The sequence below is a fragment of the Garra rufa genome, chromosome 24 (assembly GCF_049309525.1).
Source record: "Garra rufa chromosome 24, GarRuf1.0, whole genome shotgun sequence".
Taxonomy (NCBI): Eukaryota; Metazoa; Chordata; class Actinopteri; order Cypriniformes; family Cyprinidae; genus Garra; species Garra rufa.
In genome coordinates this window covers 33,390,942-33,409,794 of record NC_133384.1, presented here as the reverse complement: position 1 = coordinate 33,409,794, position 18,853 = coordinate 33,390,942, and the positions used below count along the sequence as shown (strand labels likewise).

At 35.4% G+C, this 18,853-nt stretch overlaps 1 protein-coding gene across 1 annotated transcript in view; it reads left to right on the top strand.

Moving 5' to 3' along the window:
- The window catches only part of dtna (dystrobrevin, alpha), a 37,332-nt gene that overhangs the window by 7,680 nt on the left and 10,799 nt on the right, over positions 1 to 18,853 (top strand). The window contains exons 4-15 of the mRNA XM_073830611.1: positions 2,770 to 2,983; positions 3,891 to 3,976; positions 4,715 to 4,869; positions 6,581 to 6,686; positions 6,827 to 6,993; positions 9,029 to 9,153; positions 9,304 to 9,312; positions 9,482 to 9,565; positions 10,411 to 10,482; positions 11,308 to 11,400; positions 17,564 to 17,577; positions 18,136 to 18,212. Of these exons, the coding sequence (XP_073686712.1) occupies positions 2,770 to 2,983; positions 3,891 to 3,976; positions 4,715 to 4,869; positions 6,581 to 6,686; positions 6,827 to 6,993; positions 9,029 to 9,153; positions 9,304 to 9,312; positions 9,482 to 9,565; positions 10,411 to 10,482; positions 11,308 to 11,400; positions 17,564 to 17,577; positions 18,136 to 18,212 (1,202 nt within the window). The remainder of the gene's footprint in view (positions 1 to 2,769; positions 2,984 to 3,890; positions 3,977 to 4,714; positions 4,870 to 6,580; positions 6,687 to 6,826; positions 6,994 to 9,028; positions 9,154 to 9,303; positions 9,313 to 9,481; positions 9,566 to 10,410; positions 10,483 to 11,307; positions 11,401 to 17,563; positions 17,578 to 18,135; positions 18,213 to 18,853) is intronic.

Sequence of the window (18,853 nt, the reverse complement as noted above, 5' to 3'; positions counted from 1 at the left end):
GTAAAATCTTAAACTTTTAGGAATCCAAACACACTGTAAACAATTTTACATCAGTAAAACACTGATGATATCCTACATTAAGAGACACTTTGTTGGGAAGTTGAGCCGCTGCTCCCGCTCATCTTTTCCAAATGGCGTTAACGTTATTTGCTCAGTACATGCAGTAGAGACCTGCACTCCTACGGGAGTATAGCGGGACCCGAGGCAACCGACTGCGGCGCGGGACAAAACTTGATGGGTGAGTGCGGCTGTTCGGGACGCGGGAAAATAAAATGATTCGCGGGACCCCCGCAAAATAGAAATATCTAAAAAGCAAAATATTGGTATTCATCTATTGCACAAAAGCAGCAAGAACAAATAGTATACAACTTACAGCTATGATTAGTAAGCACATAGGCAGTCATCAGAGGTGTTTAAGTTAGAATCCACTCACTGCTCAAACATTCTTGCACAGTGCTGAATATTGCGTGCTCGCGAATTAAAACACACGAAGTGTAGACATTGTGAAAGATTCATTGTACATAATATTCATTGTGTTAGAGCTTTATGAGATCGCATATGAACTGAGATGTCAACTTTAGCTTTGTCTGCTTGCATTCTGGATACACACAGTAGCTCATGCTTGCTCTTCTGTGTGAATGTTGATGCTTAGCCTATATAACAAATATTTTATCAGGAGCGTTTATGCTGGGGTTTTGTGAAATTACGAGATGTTACAAAACTGTTTCATGTAAATTCAATTGATGTACTGAAAAAAAACTATATAGGTTACTTTTAGGCGGGCAGGAGCGGGACAAAACATGAATGTCGAGGCGGGAACTGAACGAGATAAACATATTTCTGCGGATGCGGGACTGAAAAATCCGTCCAGTGCATGTCTCATGCAGTGTTAAAATGCCCCCTATTGGTTAAACTCTGCATCAAACGTAATATAAGCATGAAGACGTAATATGCACATGAAGTGACTTGTCAAAAACGACTTATATGCTTGTTACCACATTTGATAATCAATCGAAATAATCGCAGCTCTTGCGATTTGAAAATCGCACCCTTTCAAATCGCGATTTCGGTTTAAAAACGATTAATCGTGCAGCCCTATTTTTAACTAAGTAACCTTGAAGTGAGAAAAAAGTCAGTGAATTGACTTGTACCTGAACTTTAAAGGACACTCAACTTTCTTTTTATTTGTGCTATACTGTTTCAGTCTAAATTACACTCACACTGGTGTTTTAGGAAGCCAAACAAATTAGAATATAATAGAAATTACAATAGAAACTATTTTATAAAATAGCCATATATTGCAAAACAATTGCACTGTAAAATAAACAAAAATGAATATTTCATAGGTATATTATTTTTCGCTTTACATTATAGTAGGGAAATTACAATACTTCTTTTTAAATTTCTAGAAAGAGATATTTAAACCACCCATTTAAACCGCTAGCTGTCATCAATTCATGCTGAACTTTTAAGCTTTTATTTTGATGGGAACGGCAGTAGAGATTTTAGATTTTGACGAAAAACTCCAGCTTCAGTGAAAACAGGCTTACAAAAACCTGTCTCATCTGGCATGAAAATAAAGCATAACTGGTGGCCATTGCTTTCCTAAATGTGCGCTAAACTCACAGCACATGCAGTATATGAGTTCACTGCATTCTCTGTGAACTGAGCCGTTCTGAGGCGCGAAAAACACCAGATAACAAGCTGATCGCATAAATGAAGTGCACACTTCGCTTTGAAACGCACATCAAAAACAAAATTTATGAAGGGATTATGCCCTATTATACTTTGGGTTTTAGTTTGTTGGACAGATACTATGCCAAAGCATGATAGCCCAAAACACAACTTTAAAGACCTTTTATGTTAGAATAAGAAGTTTAAATATATTTTGCCCAGAAGACCTATTGCAAAAATCATAATCCCGTCTATTTTTTGTAAAATAAAACAGCATAGTCTTCACTGTAAGAATTAAACATGCTTTGTTTCTTATAAAAACTACAAAAGTCCCTCCGTCAAGAGCAGTGGGTGATTTTGTCTTTGTCTTTTGTTGTTTGATTAACATTAAGCACAGAGACGGCAGAAGGAATATTACTTGTGTCCGCTTTAAGAGCTGCATGGATCCAATATACTGTTACACACATATTTTCATTCTCAACTGTTTACAATAATTTAGGACATAACTGACGAAGGTTTACATGAATAATCACCAAATGCTGCATTTTGACATATATTTGCAGGTATTTGACCGTTTAGGTACGCATCTTAAGCTAAACATTCACTTTCCTTGTCCGTGTTCTGTTCGTCTCTGAACGCATACACAGCGCAAATTCTCTTTCATGCTTTTAAAAACACGACATCAAATAAACATTAATAAATCAAGCACGTCCCATTTTATGCAAGTCACGTTACATGATTTTACTGATTTGCATGTGAAATTGGGCTTTTTATATTTTATTTATTTTATTTATTTTATTTATTTTTATTTTTATTTATTTTATTTATTTTATATATTTTATTTATATTATATTATTTTTATTTTTATTTTTTTATTTTTTTTAGAGGAGCGTTTTATCTCGATTATTGTAGTTTCATAATCGTTTAAAGCCGAAATCGAAATCAAAACTCGTCATGTGACCATGATAAAATCGAGTTCTGCTATCGCAGTACCACGATATTGATAATACTGTTACATCCCTAGTATTTACAGTAGTTTTAGGTTTGGAAATGATGCAGTTATGGATGTTGGAATTTGTTCTTCATTTCTTGCAGTGCACTTGGTGGATATCTGGAATATTATCGAGGTTTTCCGGGAAAACAGACTCAACTCCATGGACCTCAACACAGAGTTCACAGTGTCACATTTGCAAGCAATACTGTCCACCATCTTTTACCAGCTGAACAAGCGCTTGCCCACAACCCACCAGATCAATGTAGACCAGTCCATCTCATTTCTCCTCAACTTCCTGTTAGCGGCCTACGACCCGTAAGAAACCCTGACAGAATCATCTGCTAGGTTGCCTTAAAGGAGAAGTGTACTCACCCCCTTGTAATCCAAGATGTTCATATCTTTCTTTCTTCTGTCGTAAAGAAATTTTGTTTTTTGAGGAAAACATTTCAGACATTTTTCTTCATATAGTGGACTTCGTTTGAATTTCCAAAATGCAGTTTAAATGCCGCTTTAAAGGGCTCTAAACGATCCCAGCCGAGGAAAAAGGGTCTTATCTAGTGAAACAATTGGTTATTTATTTTTTTAAATTACAATTTATATACTTTTTAACCTCAAATGCTTGTCTTTTCTAGCTCTGCCTGAACTCTGTTTTTTTCCAGTTCAAGGGACTTAGGGTAATTAGGGAAAAACCCTTATCTAGTTTTCTCCCTCAATTTAAAAAATCATTTAAAAATCATCCTACATTGCTGCAGAAGTACCGACCCAGTGTTTACATGTTGACTGGTGTTGATTAGTGTTGACTGGAGTTTTTTGACATACAAATTTTATAAATTGTAATAAAAAAAATAAAAAAAAAGATAATTTCTCTAAATAAGACCCTTCTTTCTCGGCTGGGATCGTTTGAAGTCACATTTAAACTGCATTTTGGAAGTTCAAACTTGGGGCACCATAGAAGTCCACTATATGGACACAAATCCTGAAATGTTTTCCTCAAAAAACATAATTTCCGTACGACTGAAGAGCGAAAGACATGAACATCTTGGATGATAAGAGGGTGAGTACATTATATGTACATTTTTGTTCTGGAAGTGAACTTCTCCTTTAATGCTGTACATGGCAGCTTTCATGAGGAATCTTCATGATCTTCTCTTCAATTGCTTTACCCATCACTTTAAATGTGACCATTTAAATGTTTGAGTTGACGATTGTGTCTTTTTTATAGGGAAGGTGTGGGAAAGCTCTCAGTTTTTGTGGTGAAGATGGCCCTGGCTGCCCTCTGTGGAGGGAAGATTTTGGACAAACTAAGATGTAAGTTTCACTTTGGATTTGCCTTTGAACTGATGTGTGTTCAATGGTTTGATGCTGATTAATGGACGCTTAAGTGAATGGACCCGATTAATCATTCTATCATCATTTTAAAGGTCAGAGCAGCTGTCATTACTTGAAAGTCACTTCTAACCATAAGGCATATTCGCCTCTCATGACCTTGTCAGTGTAGCTAAAACTTTCGCCTCATTTCTGGCGAACCATTATAGTAATGAAACTTTAGTGTTACAAAACTGTTCAAAAGTTTGTGGTCAGTAAGATTTTTCAAAGAAGTCTCTTATGCTCATCAAAGCTGCAATTATATGATTAAAAAGACTGTAATATTGTGAAATAATATTACAATTTAAATGACCTGTTTTCTGTTTGAATATATTGTAAATTGTAATTTTATTTCTGTTTAAATTTTCAGCATCATTACCCCAGTCTTCAGTGTCACATGATCCTTTGGAAATCATTCTAATATGCTGATTTGCTTAAGAATTTTTAATTAATTTAATGCATCCTTGCTAAATAAGAGTATTAATTTCTTCAACTTCAGCTTTTGAACTGTGGTGTCCATTTTGATACACAGATTATGTACTAAACACGTCCAGATAAAGTCCAAGTTGTTTCCTACCTGCATAATGTTTTAAACAATTAAAATCTACCTGGATCTAAAGGATCGTAGTTTCTTTCCAAAATAAAACTGATCACTTCTGATGCTTGTCTTTTTTCCTGAAGATGTATTTTCACAGATATCAGACCCAAACGGAGTGATGATATATTCACAATTTGACCAGTTCCTAAGAGAGGTGCTGAAACTGCCCATGACAGTTTTTGAGGGACCATCTTTTGGGTACACTGAGCAGTCAACAAGAACCTGCTTTCCACAAGAGGTTCGTGATGATTTTGTAAATATAATTGAATGTAATTTCATGCATGATGTTGTGCTATATCATCATACATCATATCTTCATACATTCAAGGGGTTATTACTTATGAACTTACTTACTTATTAAAGACACAACTGTTCAAAAGTTTGGTGGTCAGTACGATTTGTTTTTAAAGAAATTAATACTTTTTTCTTAAATAAGGATGCATTAAATTGATCAAAAGTAACAGTAAAGACATTTATAATGTTACAAAAGATTTCTATTATGAAGTAGCACAACTGTCTTCAGCTTTGATAATAATAAAAATGTTTCTTGAGAATCAAATCAGCATATTAGAATGATTTCTGAAGGATAATGTGACTCTAAAGACTGGAGTAATGATGCTGAAAATTCAGCTTTGCATTACAGGAATGAATACAATTTTAAAATATATTCAAATAGAAAACAGTTATTTTAAATTGTAATAATATTTACAATTTTACAGTTTTTACTGCATTTTTGATCAAATGAATGCTGTCTTGGTGAGCAGGCTGTGTAGCATTAAAATATCTTACTGCAAAATTTTAATTGGTAATGTACATTTTTTGCATGGTGGACAATAAAACAGGTGAAATTTTTTAAAGTAAGCAATAGGGTTGACTGATATGTGTTTTTCAGGGCCGATACACAATGTAAAATTAATGTCAAAATTAAGAATAACAGGGGCTCTGACAAAAACTTTCTTTAAATGCTTTTAAATTATTTTATCTGCAAAATTGTTTTTAAAATATCCAATTCCGATAACCATAACAATCGGCGCCGATAATCGTCCAAGCCGATATAAATATATTAGAGGTTGACTGGTATGTGTTTTTCAGGGCCGATGCCGATACCAATTATTACAAATCAAGTAGACCGATAACCGATAATTTGAACCGATATATATATATAAATGTGTCAGGTGTAAAAAATGTAAAAAAAATGTGAAAATTAATAATAACAAGGGCTCTGACAAAAACTTTCTTTTAATTATTTTATCAGCAAATCGGTTTTGAAAATTTCTAATACCGATAACCATAACAATGTTTAATATCGGCCCCAATAAATATAGAGACGCTGACTGGGTCGATGCCATTACCAATTATTACAGATCAAGTTGACGATAACCAATATTTTTAACTGATATATATCTGGTGTAAAAATGAAAAAATTGATGTCAAAATTAAGAATAACAAGGGCTCTGACGAAAACTTTCTTTAAATGCTTTTAATTTATTTTATCGGCAAATCGGTTTTGAAAATTTATAATACCGATAACCATAACAATGTTTAATATCGGCGCCGATATATATATTAGAGTTTGACTGATAAGTGCTTTTCAGGGCCGATGCCGATACCAATTATTACAGATCAAGTAGACGATAACCGATATTTTGAACCGATATATATGTCTGGTGTAAAAATGAAAAATATTATGTCATAATTAAGAATAACAAGGGCTCTGACAAAAACATTCTTTAAATACTTTTTAAATGATCTTACTGGCAAATTGATTTTGAAAATAACCGATACCGATAACTGTAAAATGCCTAATATCAGTCAAGATAACCGGTTGACGCCTAGTAAGCAAAAATTACAAACATTTACAATCTCTTTAGAAATAAAACCCTGTTTTTCTCTTGTACGCACATGGTATTTATTGACTCATTTGTTTACTAACTGCTGTCCTTCCTCAGAAAAAGGTCTCGCTCAATGTGTTTCTCGACACATTCATGTCAGATCCTCCTCCTCAGTGTCTGGTTTGGTTACCGCTAATGCATCGGCTGGCAAATGTTGAGAACGGTGCGTTTTGAGCATGTTTATTTCATTTTTGTCGCAAACCATACATATGGCTTCAGCCATTCATAACTTAAATGAATGACAAATATTGTGACAGTGTTCAATTAGTAGTGTTGACTTGATTTCGCTCATCTTTTCTCTAGTCTTCCATCCTGTGGAGTGCTCCTACTGCCACAGCCAGAGCATGATGGGATTCCGCTACCGGTGCCAACAATGTGATAATTACCAACTCTGCCAAGAGTGTTTCTGGAGGGGTCATGCCTCAGGCAGCCATAGCAACCAGCACCAGATGAAGGAGTACATGTCATGGGTAGGTGAATGGCCATGTGGGAACGTGACTGTGAATAAGTGTCAGTGACGATAGTCCTGTCATCCAAACATCCAAACAGCCTTTAGCCTTTGACAGTGTATCCCAGAAATCACAGTCAAATCACTTTATGCCTTTACACTAAATGTCATGACACCAGCCTAATTTTAGCTCTCAGCATTGATTCTGCCACTTTGGTAGCAATAACTTTTCTACTCTAAAGTACTTTTAGATTTTAGTCAAGGTTGCTTGTGTTTGGGGTTGTTAAAATGTTTTTGAAAGAAGTCTGTTATGCTCAGCAAGGCTGCATTTATTTGATAAAATGTACAGTAAAACAGTAATATAGTGAAATAGTATTACAATTTAAAATAACTGTTTTTTATTAGAATATGTTTGGTTTAAATATAATTTATTCCTGTGATGCAAAGCTGAATTTTCAGTATCATTACTTCAGTCTTCAGTGTCACATGATTCTCCAGAAATCATTCTATATCATTTGCTGCTCAAGAAACATTTCCTGTTATTATCATTGTTGAAAACAGTTTAATATTTTTGAGGAATCCATGATAATTTTTTGATTTGCTTTTTTGATTTTTACTTTGATTCTCACTTATCAAATAGTGTCTTTCAAATTTTAGAAAGATAAATAGATCTTAAAAAATAAATACGTCCCAATTTGAATAATAATTTTAGATCAGGACTCGGAGTGTGGATTGTGAATCATTAAATTCGTGGAATGATTCACTAACCCGCTCTGAAGTTCTGAAATGAAATGATTCGCAATCTGTGCACTGAAGTCCTGATCTGAATAAGGATTTGTAAGCCATCATTTTAGAACGGGACTCAGAGCGGATTTGTAAATCATTCAATTTGCAAAATGATTCACACAACCGCTCTAAAGTTCTGATCTAAATCAAATGATACGTGATCCACGCTGCAAAGTCCCATTCTGAATAATGATCTGATCTAAATCAAATGATTTGCGATCCATGCTCCGAAGTCCCGATCTGAATCAAACGATTCACACTCCATGCTCCGAAGTCCTGATCTGAATCAAACATTTCACGCTTCGTGCTCCGAAGTCCTGATCTGAATCAAAAGATTGACGAACCCACTCTGAAGGTCGAATCTAAATCAAATAATTTGCGATTCAGATCAGGACTCGCAGCACGGATCACGAATCGCAAATCTTTCAATTTGCAAAATGATTCACGAACTCACTCCAAAGTTCCACTCTAAATCAAATGATTTGCGAACACGCCCTCAAAGTTCTGAACTAAATTAAATGATTTGCGTAACGCAAAATTCCGACAATGTTCCGATTCACGGTCCACGCTCTGAAGTTCCGATCTGAATCACAAAATGATTCACGAACCGCTCCGAAGTTTCGATCTAAATCAAAAAATTAACGATACACGAAGTTCCAGTCTAAAAGCCATTGCACACTGAGTAAGAAATTTTCGTCCGAAATTTTCGCACGTTAAAAAACAAATACGACCTCACGTTATGTCAATCGAGTTTACACACTGTCTACGAAATTTTCGTCTGTCATAAAAAATTCGGATCAGGTTCAGTTTTTTGCGTTTTTGCATCCGTAACAAGCATTTTGATAGGAAAGGATGACGAATATGAAAAAAAACGGAAAAAAAACATACGAAAATTTCGGACTCAAAGAATTTAATTAAAATGATTTGCGAACCCGCCCCAAAGTTCCGATTTACATCAAATGATTTGCGAAATCTAAATTAAATGATTTGCGATGTGCAAACCGATTTAATAACTTTTTTTTACAGGAATTTTCCACCCTGTCTCTGGCTATTACAATTAAACATTTATTGTTGGTTAATGTACCTTTAATACCTTAATATGTAAATAATCTATCTTATGCTATGAGTATTTCTACATAAAACATTTACATTTATTTGAAAAGCAAGAGCACAGAAAATCCTATTTTCCCAATTCTGGTTCCATTAAACATGCTCATGTATTTTTATGAATATTTCATTCTTGTTCAATACAGTTCTTTATTTTTCTCCAGAAATCTCCAGCTAAGAAGTTGTCGGACGCTCTCAGTAAATCTCTGAGTTGTGCCGCCAATCGAGATCCTCCTTACCCGATGTTCTCCGACACACCTGAGAAACCGCTCAACCTCACTCATGTTGTGTATGTAAACTCAGACATCACTATATCCAACACATTTTGCTTGAATAATCTTCTTTAGTGTAAAATAACTGACTTTAAAACACTGAACGTAACATAAAATGTGCATGCTAACATTGCCTTGTGTTTTTTGCTTTTATGCTGCGAAAACAGAGACACATGGTAAGTAACGTGAAATGAAGAGTTAAATATTCTCATATGTTATATGATTTCACATATTTTGATGGGGGAAAACTAACCTTGGAGACACTGATATGTTTGACACTATGCAGACAGACACACTGACACATTTTTATCACAAGGCCTCAATTATTGTTCACATTTCCTCCAGGCCTCCCAGACCTGTGACAAGTGGAAATGAATACATGCTCTCTCACTCCATGCCTTCCTCAGGAAATCCTTACTCCAGCAAAACGTGAGTCTAATACTGTATGACACTTTCATTGTTTTATGCTATTCTTTTAGTCATATGATTGGCCAGATGGGCTGCTATTAAAATAAAATGAAAACTATTATTATTTTGTTAAATGTAATAAAGCTCAAATAGAATACATTATAAATATTGTACACTTAAACTTAAATGAAAATTAGAAATGTTTTCTTCGTAACTGACTGAAATGAGTCGAAGTTCTAAAATTTCTAAAACTCACAAAAAAAAAAAAAAAGAAAACTGAATTTACAAAAATGAAATCTCTTCTGAAGCATCAGTAAGTGTTTGGACCTTCTGTAATAGCTGTGTATGAGTCCCTCAGTTGTCCTCAGTGTAAAAAGATAGATCTCAAAATCATACAGTCATTGTTGGAAAAGGGTTCAAATACACAAAAATGCTGAAAAACCAAATAATTAAGAAGGATTTTACTGAAGAACAGCGGGCAGTTTAACTGTTCAGGAAAAACAAGGGACAAAATATATATATTTTTTTAATTTTTATAAATTCAACTATTATTTTCTCTTAGACTATATGTAAATGTCTTTTATGTGAAATATTTTATTCATGCCAGTACTAAATAAAACATAACATGCAATTTGCATGTTCTGTTTTAGTTTGGTAAAATAATTAACATTTTGCAGATTCTGCAAGGTGTATGAAAACTTATGACCTGAACTGTACTATAAAAGTGTATACTGTAAATTATATTAAAATGAGACTGGTGCAAACTTCTTCAGGTCCCTTTGTGGTGTGTTTTAATCATGTTCGTGTAAATATACATGTGTTGTTTATTAATTTGCGCTATTCTGTCTCATTTTGGGGCTAAAAAGAGGTGCTCACGATGAGACAAAGCAAATGAAGCTGTTTTCCCGGACGGCCCCAGATCTTTTAAAAGGGAAAGGGTAAGTCAACCTGGATGAAATAATGTCATTATTATCTGTTGCAAGCACAGCAAGTGCATAAAGGAATAATAAAAAACAAAGATCATCTTGTAATGGGATACATAGGACTGTTTTGAGTATATGCAAATAAAATCAAGGCTCTGAGGGGTTGATGTACAGTCCGTTTAACATTTAAATTTTTAAGAATATATCCTTTGTCCATTGCAACATTATGACATATTAAACGGATTGTACCTCCCTCTCACGTAACCAAATTGCATTTACATCAAGTTAAAATAATAGTCCACGCAAAAAATGAAAATTAGCTGAACATTTACTCACCCTCAGGCCATCCAAGATCTAAATGAGTTTGTTTCTTCATCAGATTTGGAGAAATGTAGCATTACGTCACTTGCTCACCATTGGATCCTTTGCAGTGAATGGGTGCCGTCAAAACGAGTGTCTGATAAAAACATCCACAAGTAATCCACACGACTCCAGTCCATCAGTTAAAAGTTAAAAGGTGTGTGTTTGTGAGAAACAAACCCAGCTGTTTGGATTCTCATTCTGACGGCACCCATTGACTGCAGAGGATCCATTAGAAAGCAAGTGATGCAATGCTAAATTTCTCCAAATTTGTTCTAATGAAGAAACAAACTCATCTACATCTTGGATGGCCTGAGGGTGAGTACATTTTGAGCAAATGTTCATTTTTGGGGTGAACTACTTCTTTAAATATGTCATCAACTCTAAAGTCTAATTGCATTCTGTATAGTGGAATCGTAAGATGTTTTTTAGACTTCATTACTTTTTCATCTCATCTGTGTTTCTGAAACATGGTTTCAGGGTTCAGTACAGCCTCGATATTGCGGATAGGCTCGCTGACGAGCACATACTTATCGGACTTTATGTGAATCTCCTCCGAAAGGACCGTACATGGTCAGTGCTGAGGTTGCTGTGGCTGTGGCAGTTTTCTTCCTAATCTGTTTTTAGAGCTCAAAGGTCACCATGTCGGTCTGGCAAAAACCAAATTTTAATGTAACATTGTTAATATCAAACTATCATTTGAGGAAACAATGGAGGTCTTTCCACAGTTTAAATGTATCTAATATACAGTAATTTCTCCATTTTAGAAAAGACACCAGATGTGGGATGGTGACTGTTCTGGCCACAGTGCTGTCTTATGTTTGCAGCTTGCTAACTGGCTAGGCTTCTGTTGTGTTTAAGCAGTGTATTTACTCTGTGTTAAACATATTACATTTCACTGCCATAGAGCGCAGCAGTCCGGAAGGAAAACTGCCTTCATTTCCCCATAGAGAGATTGACTTTTAGCGCTAATGTATTACAGTACAGAACTACCATGAGCTCTGAGGTTGTATAGTAGTAAAATATGCTTCTATAGGGTGTGTTTTCAATTGCTGAAGAACTACATTACCCATAATCGTACAATATCCAGAATTCACCAATCAGAGAAGTAGCTGTTCTACAATATGTGACCCTGGACTACAAAACCAGTCATAAGGGTTATATATTTTTTTTTTATTGAGATTTATACATCGGCTGAAAGCAAAAAAATAAGCTTTCCATTGTTGTATGGTTTGTTAAGATAGGACAATATTTAGCTGAAATTCAACTATTTGAAAATCTGGAATCTGAGGGTGTAAAAAAATCTAAATATTGAGAAAATTGCCTTTAAAGTTGTCTAAATAAGTTAGTAAAAATAAGTTTTGATATATTTACTGTAGGAAATTTACAAAATATCTTCACAGAACATGATCTTTACATAATATCCTAATGATTTTTGGCATAAAAGAATATCCGATAATTTTTGATCATTTTTATGTATTTTTGGCTATTGCTACAAATATGATTCTTATGACTGGTTTTGTAGTCTAGGGTCACATATATGCATAAAAATATAGTTTTATACTTGTTGACATATAATCTGAATATATGTATGATATAATATATATGTAAGTAGTGTAAAAAGATAGTGGTGTTTGCAACACCAAGATTATGCGTTTTTTTTTCCAGTGGAATGTTTATTAGTTCACTTCCAGAACAAAAATTTACAGATAATGTACTCACCCCTTGTCATCCGAGATGTTCATGTCTTTCTTTCTTCAGTCGTAAAGAAATTTTGTTTTTTAAGGAAAACTGTTTGAACTTCCAAAATGCAGTTTAAATGCAGCTTCAAATGCTCTAAAATATCCCAGCCGAGGAAGAAGGGTCTTATCTAGCGAAAAGATTGGTTATTTTCGATTATTATGGGAGTTTTTTTTACATACCCTAACTGTCTAGAACCAGATCACACAGACTACAGTCGTGGCCAAAAGTTTTGAGAATGACACAAATATTAGTTTTCACAAAGTTTGCTGCTAAACTGCTTTTAGATCTTTGTTTCAGTTGTTTCTGTGATGTACTGAAATATAATTACAAGTACTTCACACGTTTCAAAGGCTTTTATCGACAATTACATGACATTTATGCAAAGAGTCAGTATTTGCAGTGTTGGCCCTTCTTTTTGTTCAGGACCTCTGCAATTCGACTGGGCATGCTCTCAATCAACTTCTGGACCAAATCCTGTCTGATAGCAACCCATTCTTTCATAATCACTTCTTGGAGTATGTCAGAATTAGTGGGTTTTCGTTTGTCCACCCGCCTCTTGAGGATTGACCACAAGTTCTCAATGGGATTAAGATCTGGGGAGTTTCCAGGCCATGGACTCTTCACCAAAACGTTGTTGTTGGATTGTTGGAAGAAGTTGCTGTTGGAGGGTGTTTTGGTACCATTCTTTATTCATGGCTGTGTTTTTGGGCAAAATTGTGAGTGAGCCCACTCCCTTGGATGAGAAGCAACCCCACACATGAATGGTCTCAGGATGCTTTACTGTTGGCATGACACAGGACTGATGGTAGCGCTCACCTTTTCTTCTCTGGACAAGCCTTTTTCCAGATGCCCCAAACATCTTCCAAAAGTCCTCACTGTGATGCAGATGCGCTCACACCTGCCTGCTGCCATTCCTGAGCAAGCTCTGCACTGGTGGCACTCCGATCCCGCAGCTGAATCCTCTTTAGGAGACCATCCTGGCGCTTGCTGGACTTTCTTGGATGCACTGAAGCCTTCTTAACAAGAATTGAACCTCTTTCCTTGAAGTTCTTGATGATCCTATAAATTGTTGATTTAGGTGCAATCTTAGTAGCCACAATATCCTTGCCTGTGAAGCCATTTTTATGCAACGCAATGATGGCTGCACGCGTTTCTTTGCAGGTCACCATGGTTAACAATGGAAGAACAATGATTTCAAACATCACTCTCCTTTTAACATGTCAAGTCTGCCATTCTAACCCAATCAGCCTAACATAATGATCTTCAGCCTTGTGCTCGCCAACATTCTCACCTGATGCCGAGTTCAGACTGCACGATTTTCAAAGCAATCGCATCACAGATGTTTTCACACTGCATGACTATCTGGGGTAGCATTCCGTCACTGCTGTGGGGAACTCCTCCCCCAACTTCCCGCTGGCCTGAATGTTGCTGTCTCATTGGCTGTAGGTAATCGCCGATGTGATTTCAGTCAGATCCCATTTCACACGGCATGATTTTGAATCGCCGACAGATCCAGATATTTAGCATGCCAAATATCTCACGGGTGTCGGCGACACGTCGACGATTCTCTCAGATCACGTCTTTGATAGTTCACACTGTGAGATTGTCACTCGCGTGAAAGAGCACCGATTTGCCTGTGATTTTGGGCATTTGTCGGCGATTTCTCAAAACCTGTCGGCGAGTCAAAATCGGGGCTAAAATCATGCAGTCTGAACTCGCCATAAGTTAACAAGACGATTACTGAAATCAATATGCAAATTGCTATTATAAAAACTTAAGCAGCAACTTTTCCAATTTCCAATATTTATGTAATTATCAAAACTTTTGGCCACGACTGTACACATGCGCATTGCAGAGATGAGACAAGATGAGCATTTGAGGTTAAATTGTCAATCTGTTTAAAAAATAACCAATCGTTTTGCTAGATAAGACCCTTCTTCCTTGGCTGGGATCATTTAGAGCCCTTTGAAGCTGCCATTAAACTACATTTTGGAAGCTCAAACCATACATATCCATTATATGGAGAGAAATCCTAAAATGTTTTCCTCAAAAAAAGACATGAACATCTTAGATTACAAGGCCTACATTATCTGTAAATTTTTGTTCTGGAAGTGAACTAATCGCAGTGTTACTTCAGATAAATCTCAAAATATTCATGGGATGAGCAGTCCCTCATTACTGTTTTTGTACGTAGTTTTTCAGATTTTCATGTATTTTTTGCTGTAATCACATGCTATGATTCTCTTCAAAGGCTATTGGTTGGGTTCATGGATTTTTAAATGGCTATGGAGAAAATGAGTTTAAAAAAAATTTGAAAACCAGAGCTGCGGAAATAAAAGTGGCCGTTTACTGTAGCGCTCTATTGCACCAGATGTATGCACACAATAGTTCAAAATGAGAGCTATTAATAGTATCCCTCGCTTGTTATATAAGTACTGCCAATTTAAATGAATCTATCCCAAACTCTAATCTGTGTAAACTTCTAATTTGATTAATATATGACAAACATATTATATGTGAGTCTTTGTGTGTGTGTGTGTGTGTGTGTGTGTGTGTGTGAATTTTGTATAGGAATGTGTGGCATTTTTGGGAAGACTTTTTGTCAATTTGATGTGCAAGATCAAAAAATACACAATAAATTATCCATTTCGACTTGGCAACTAGTCTTTAAACAAGAAAATGATTATGATAGTGGATCCCAGTGTCAACCGGGTATCTATATGAACCAGTTTCATATGTTTTCCACCCTTAGCAATGGTTGTGTTTCCCAGTAAAGATGTCTTATATTGAGACTATGCCCTTTTCTCCTAACCTTTTTTGGGAAACCGGGGCTGTGAGGTCTTCATGCTTTGCTTAGATCCTGAATTGTGTTTTTGTGTGCTGGATAGTATTAATGGCTAATTTCACTATATTTTTTATTTTGATTGATAAAGACTGTATTGTGACTTGAAAGTACTTCATATTGCATACTGCATATATAACGAATATTAAAGCTCATACAAAAGTGATTTTATTTCTTGAAAACACACAATGAAGTCTTGTTTTGAAGCTCTAACATTCCATCTAAATATATAAAGAGTTAATTTGCAAAAACAGATAACTCAGTAACAGTTTTTTTTTAATTTTCAAAAATCATGGTTTTTTTATTTTGTTATCACGTTTTTATTGTTTTATTGTATTAGTTAGTTGTATTTTTGTTGTTTTTACTTAATCAAAATAACCCAACTGCAGTTTCACTGAGATTAATTGAAATGCACAATGAAAAAACATGATTTTTAAAAATTGTTAAAAACTATTCTTTTTGTTTTTGCATGAACTCTTCATATATTTTCAAACATTACGTGTATAATTTTAAAATGAATCACTCAACAATAAATCAGTCACCCAAAATTTTGTACATGAATATTGTTAGATTTAGATACAAAATTGGAAGTCTGATATTTCTCCAGAGCCAACAAAAACATAGCTTAAATTAAAAAATATATAGACATCTTGTTAATTGTGTGTATACTGTATATACTGCCGGTCAAATGTTTGGGATTAGTAAGATTTTGAATGTATTTTAAATAAGTTTTTTATGTTCATAAAATCTGTTTATTTGATCAAAAATACAGGGAAAAATGTAATATTGTGAAATATTATTACAATATAAAACAATGTTCTTTGTTCAGCTTTGCATCACAGAAAAAAATATCTGAATCCATATTAAAATAGAAATAATAACATTTGCAGTATTACTGCTTTTTGTTTATTTTGGATCAAATAAATGCAGTCTTGATGAGTATATGAGCGGCAGTGTGTGTGTGTGTGTGTGTGTGTGTGTGTGTGTGTGTGTGTGTGTGTGTGTGTGTGTGTGTAGGTTACAGCTATAAAATAACAAAACTTTTTATGGGACGAATGATTGAACCACTACTTTGTTTACTATTTTTGCTTGAGCTTGGCCTAGGCTGCTAATTGCAATATATAATATAAACATAGATATACAGTCGTGGACAAAAGTTTTGAGAATTATATAAATATTGGAAATTGGAAAAGTTGCTGCTTAAGTTTTTATAACAGCAATTTGCATATACTCCAGAATGTTATGAAGAGTGATCAGATGAATTGCATAGTCCTTCTTTGCCATGAAAATTAACTTAATCCCGAAATCCTGAAATCCACTGCATTTCATTGCTGTCATTAAAGGACCTGCTGAGATCATTTCAGTAATCGTCTTGTTAACTCAGGTGAGAATGTTGATGAGCACAAGGCTGGAGATCATTATGTCAGGCTGATTGGGTTAGAATGGCAGACTTGACATGTTAAAAGGAGGGTGATGCTTGAAATCATTGTTCTTCCATTGTTAACCATGGTGACCTGCAAAGAAACGCGTGCAGCCCTCATTGCGTTGCATAAAAATGGCTTCACAGGCAAGGATATTGTGGCTACTAAGATTGCACCTAAATCAACAATTTATAGGATCATCAAGAACTTCAAGGAAAGAGGTTCAATTCTTGTTAAGAAGGTTTCAGGGCGTCCAAGAAAGTCCAGCAAGCGCCAGGATGGTCTCCTAAAGAGGATTCAGCTGCGGGATCGGAGTGCCACCAGTGCAGAGCTTGCTCAGGAATGGCAGCAGGCAGGTGTGAGCGCATCTGCATCACAGTGAGGCCAAGACTTTTGGAAGATGGCCTGGTGTCAAGAAGGGCAGCAAAGAAGCCACTTCTCTCCAAATAAAACATCAGGGACAGATTGATCTTCTGCAAAAAGTATGGCGAATAGACTGCTGAGGACTGGGGCAAAGTCATATTCTCCAATGAAGCCTCTTTCCGATTGTTTGAGGCATTTGTTTGAGACCATTCATGTGTGGGGTTGCTTCTCATCCAAGGGAGTGGGCTCACTCACAATTTTGCCCAAAAACACAGCCATGAATAAAGAATGGTACCAAAACACCCTCCAACAGCAACTTCTTCCAACAATCCAACAACAGTTTGGTGAAGAACAATGCATTTTCCAGCACGATGGAGCACTGTGCCATAAGGCAAAAGTGATAATTAAGTGGCACGGGGACCAAAACGTTGAATTTTGGGTCCATGGCCTGGAAACTCCCCAGATCTTAATCCCATTGAGAACTAGTGGTCAATCCTCAAGAGGCGGGTGGACAAACAAAAACCCACTAATTCTGACAAACTCCAAGAAGTGATTATGAAAGAATGGGTTGCTATCAGTCAGGATTTGGCCCAGAAGTTGATTGAGAGCATGCCCAGTCGAATTGCAGAGGTACTGAAAAAGAAGGGCCAACACTGCAAATACTGACTCTTTGCATAAATGTCATGTAATTGTCGATAAAAGCCTTTGAAACGTATGAAGTGCTTGTAATTATATTTCAGTACATCACAGAAACAACTGAAACAAAGATCTAAAAGCAGTTTAGCAGCAAACTTTGTGAAAACTAATATTTGTGTCATTCTCAAAACTTTTGGCCACGACTGTATATATATATATAATGTTACAGTTTGTCATTCCGAACCACTAACTAAAGATGACTGAGCTCCACCCTTTTTCCATGATTGATAGTTTCCAGGAAAGCTGTAAAAAACCAAGATGATGAGCACTTCCTCATCGCCCGTTACGCCTCCCGATTGGCTGCTGATGGAGCTGCAGCGGTAAGACAGCCAATAAGAGAAACTTTCCATTATTCACTGTGTTTTAATGCCATAATTTTTATAATTTTGCTATAAATTTAATTTTCCATAAATAGGTTGATGTAATGTGCAATTACATTGTTTTGGAAACCTGTTTGAACACAATCATTATTTGTGACCCTGGACCACATAAGGGTCAATTTATTTTAAAAATTAGATTTATACATGCATAATCTGAAAGCTGAATAAATAAATGAAAATCTGGAATCTGAGAGTTTAAAAAAATCTAAATATTGAGAAAATCATCTTTAAAATTGTCCAAATGACAATATTACTAATGGAAAGTTTAGGTGTATTTACGGTAGGAAAATTACAAAATATATTCATGGAACATGATTTTTTTACTTAATTTCCTAATGATTTTTGGCACAAAATTGTTAATTTTGGATATTGCTACAAATATACCCGTGCTACTAAAGACTGGTTTTGTGGTCCAGGGTCACATTTGTGCTTGTAATGCCACAGAAATTACACACTTCATCTTTAATCATGCAAATAAATTAATGTAAACAACTCATTAACTTTATATACAACCTGACAACTGTTAACAGAAGACCAGAGTCCCGACGGACATCTCTCTCTGTCTAGACACCAACAAACAG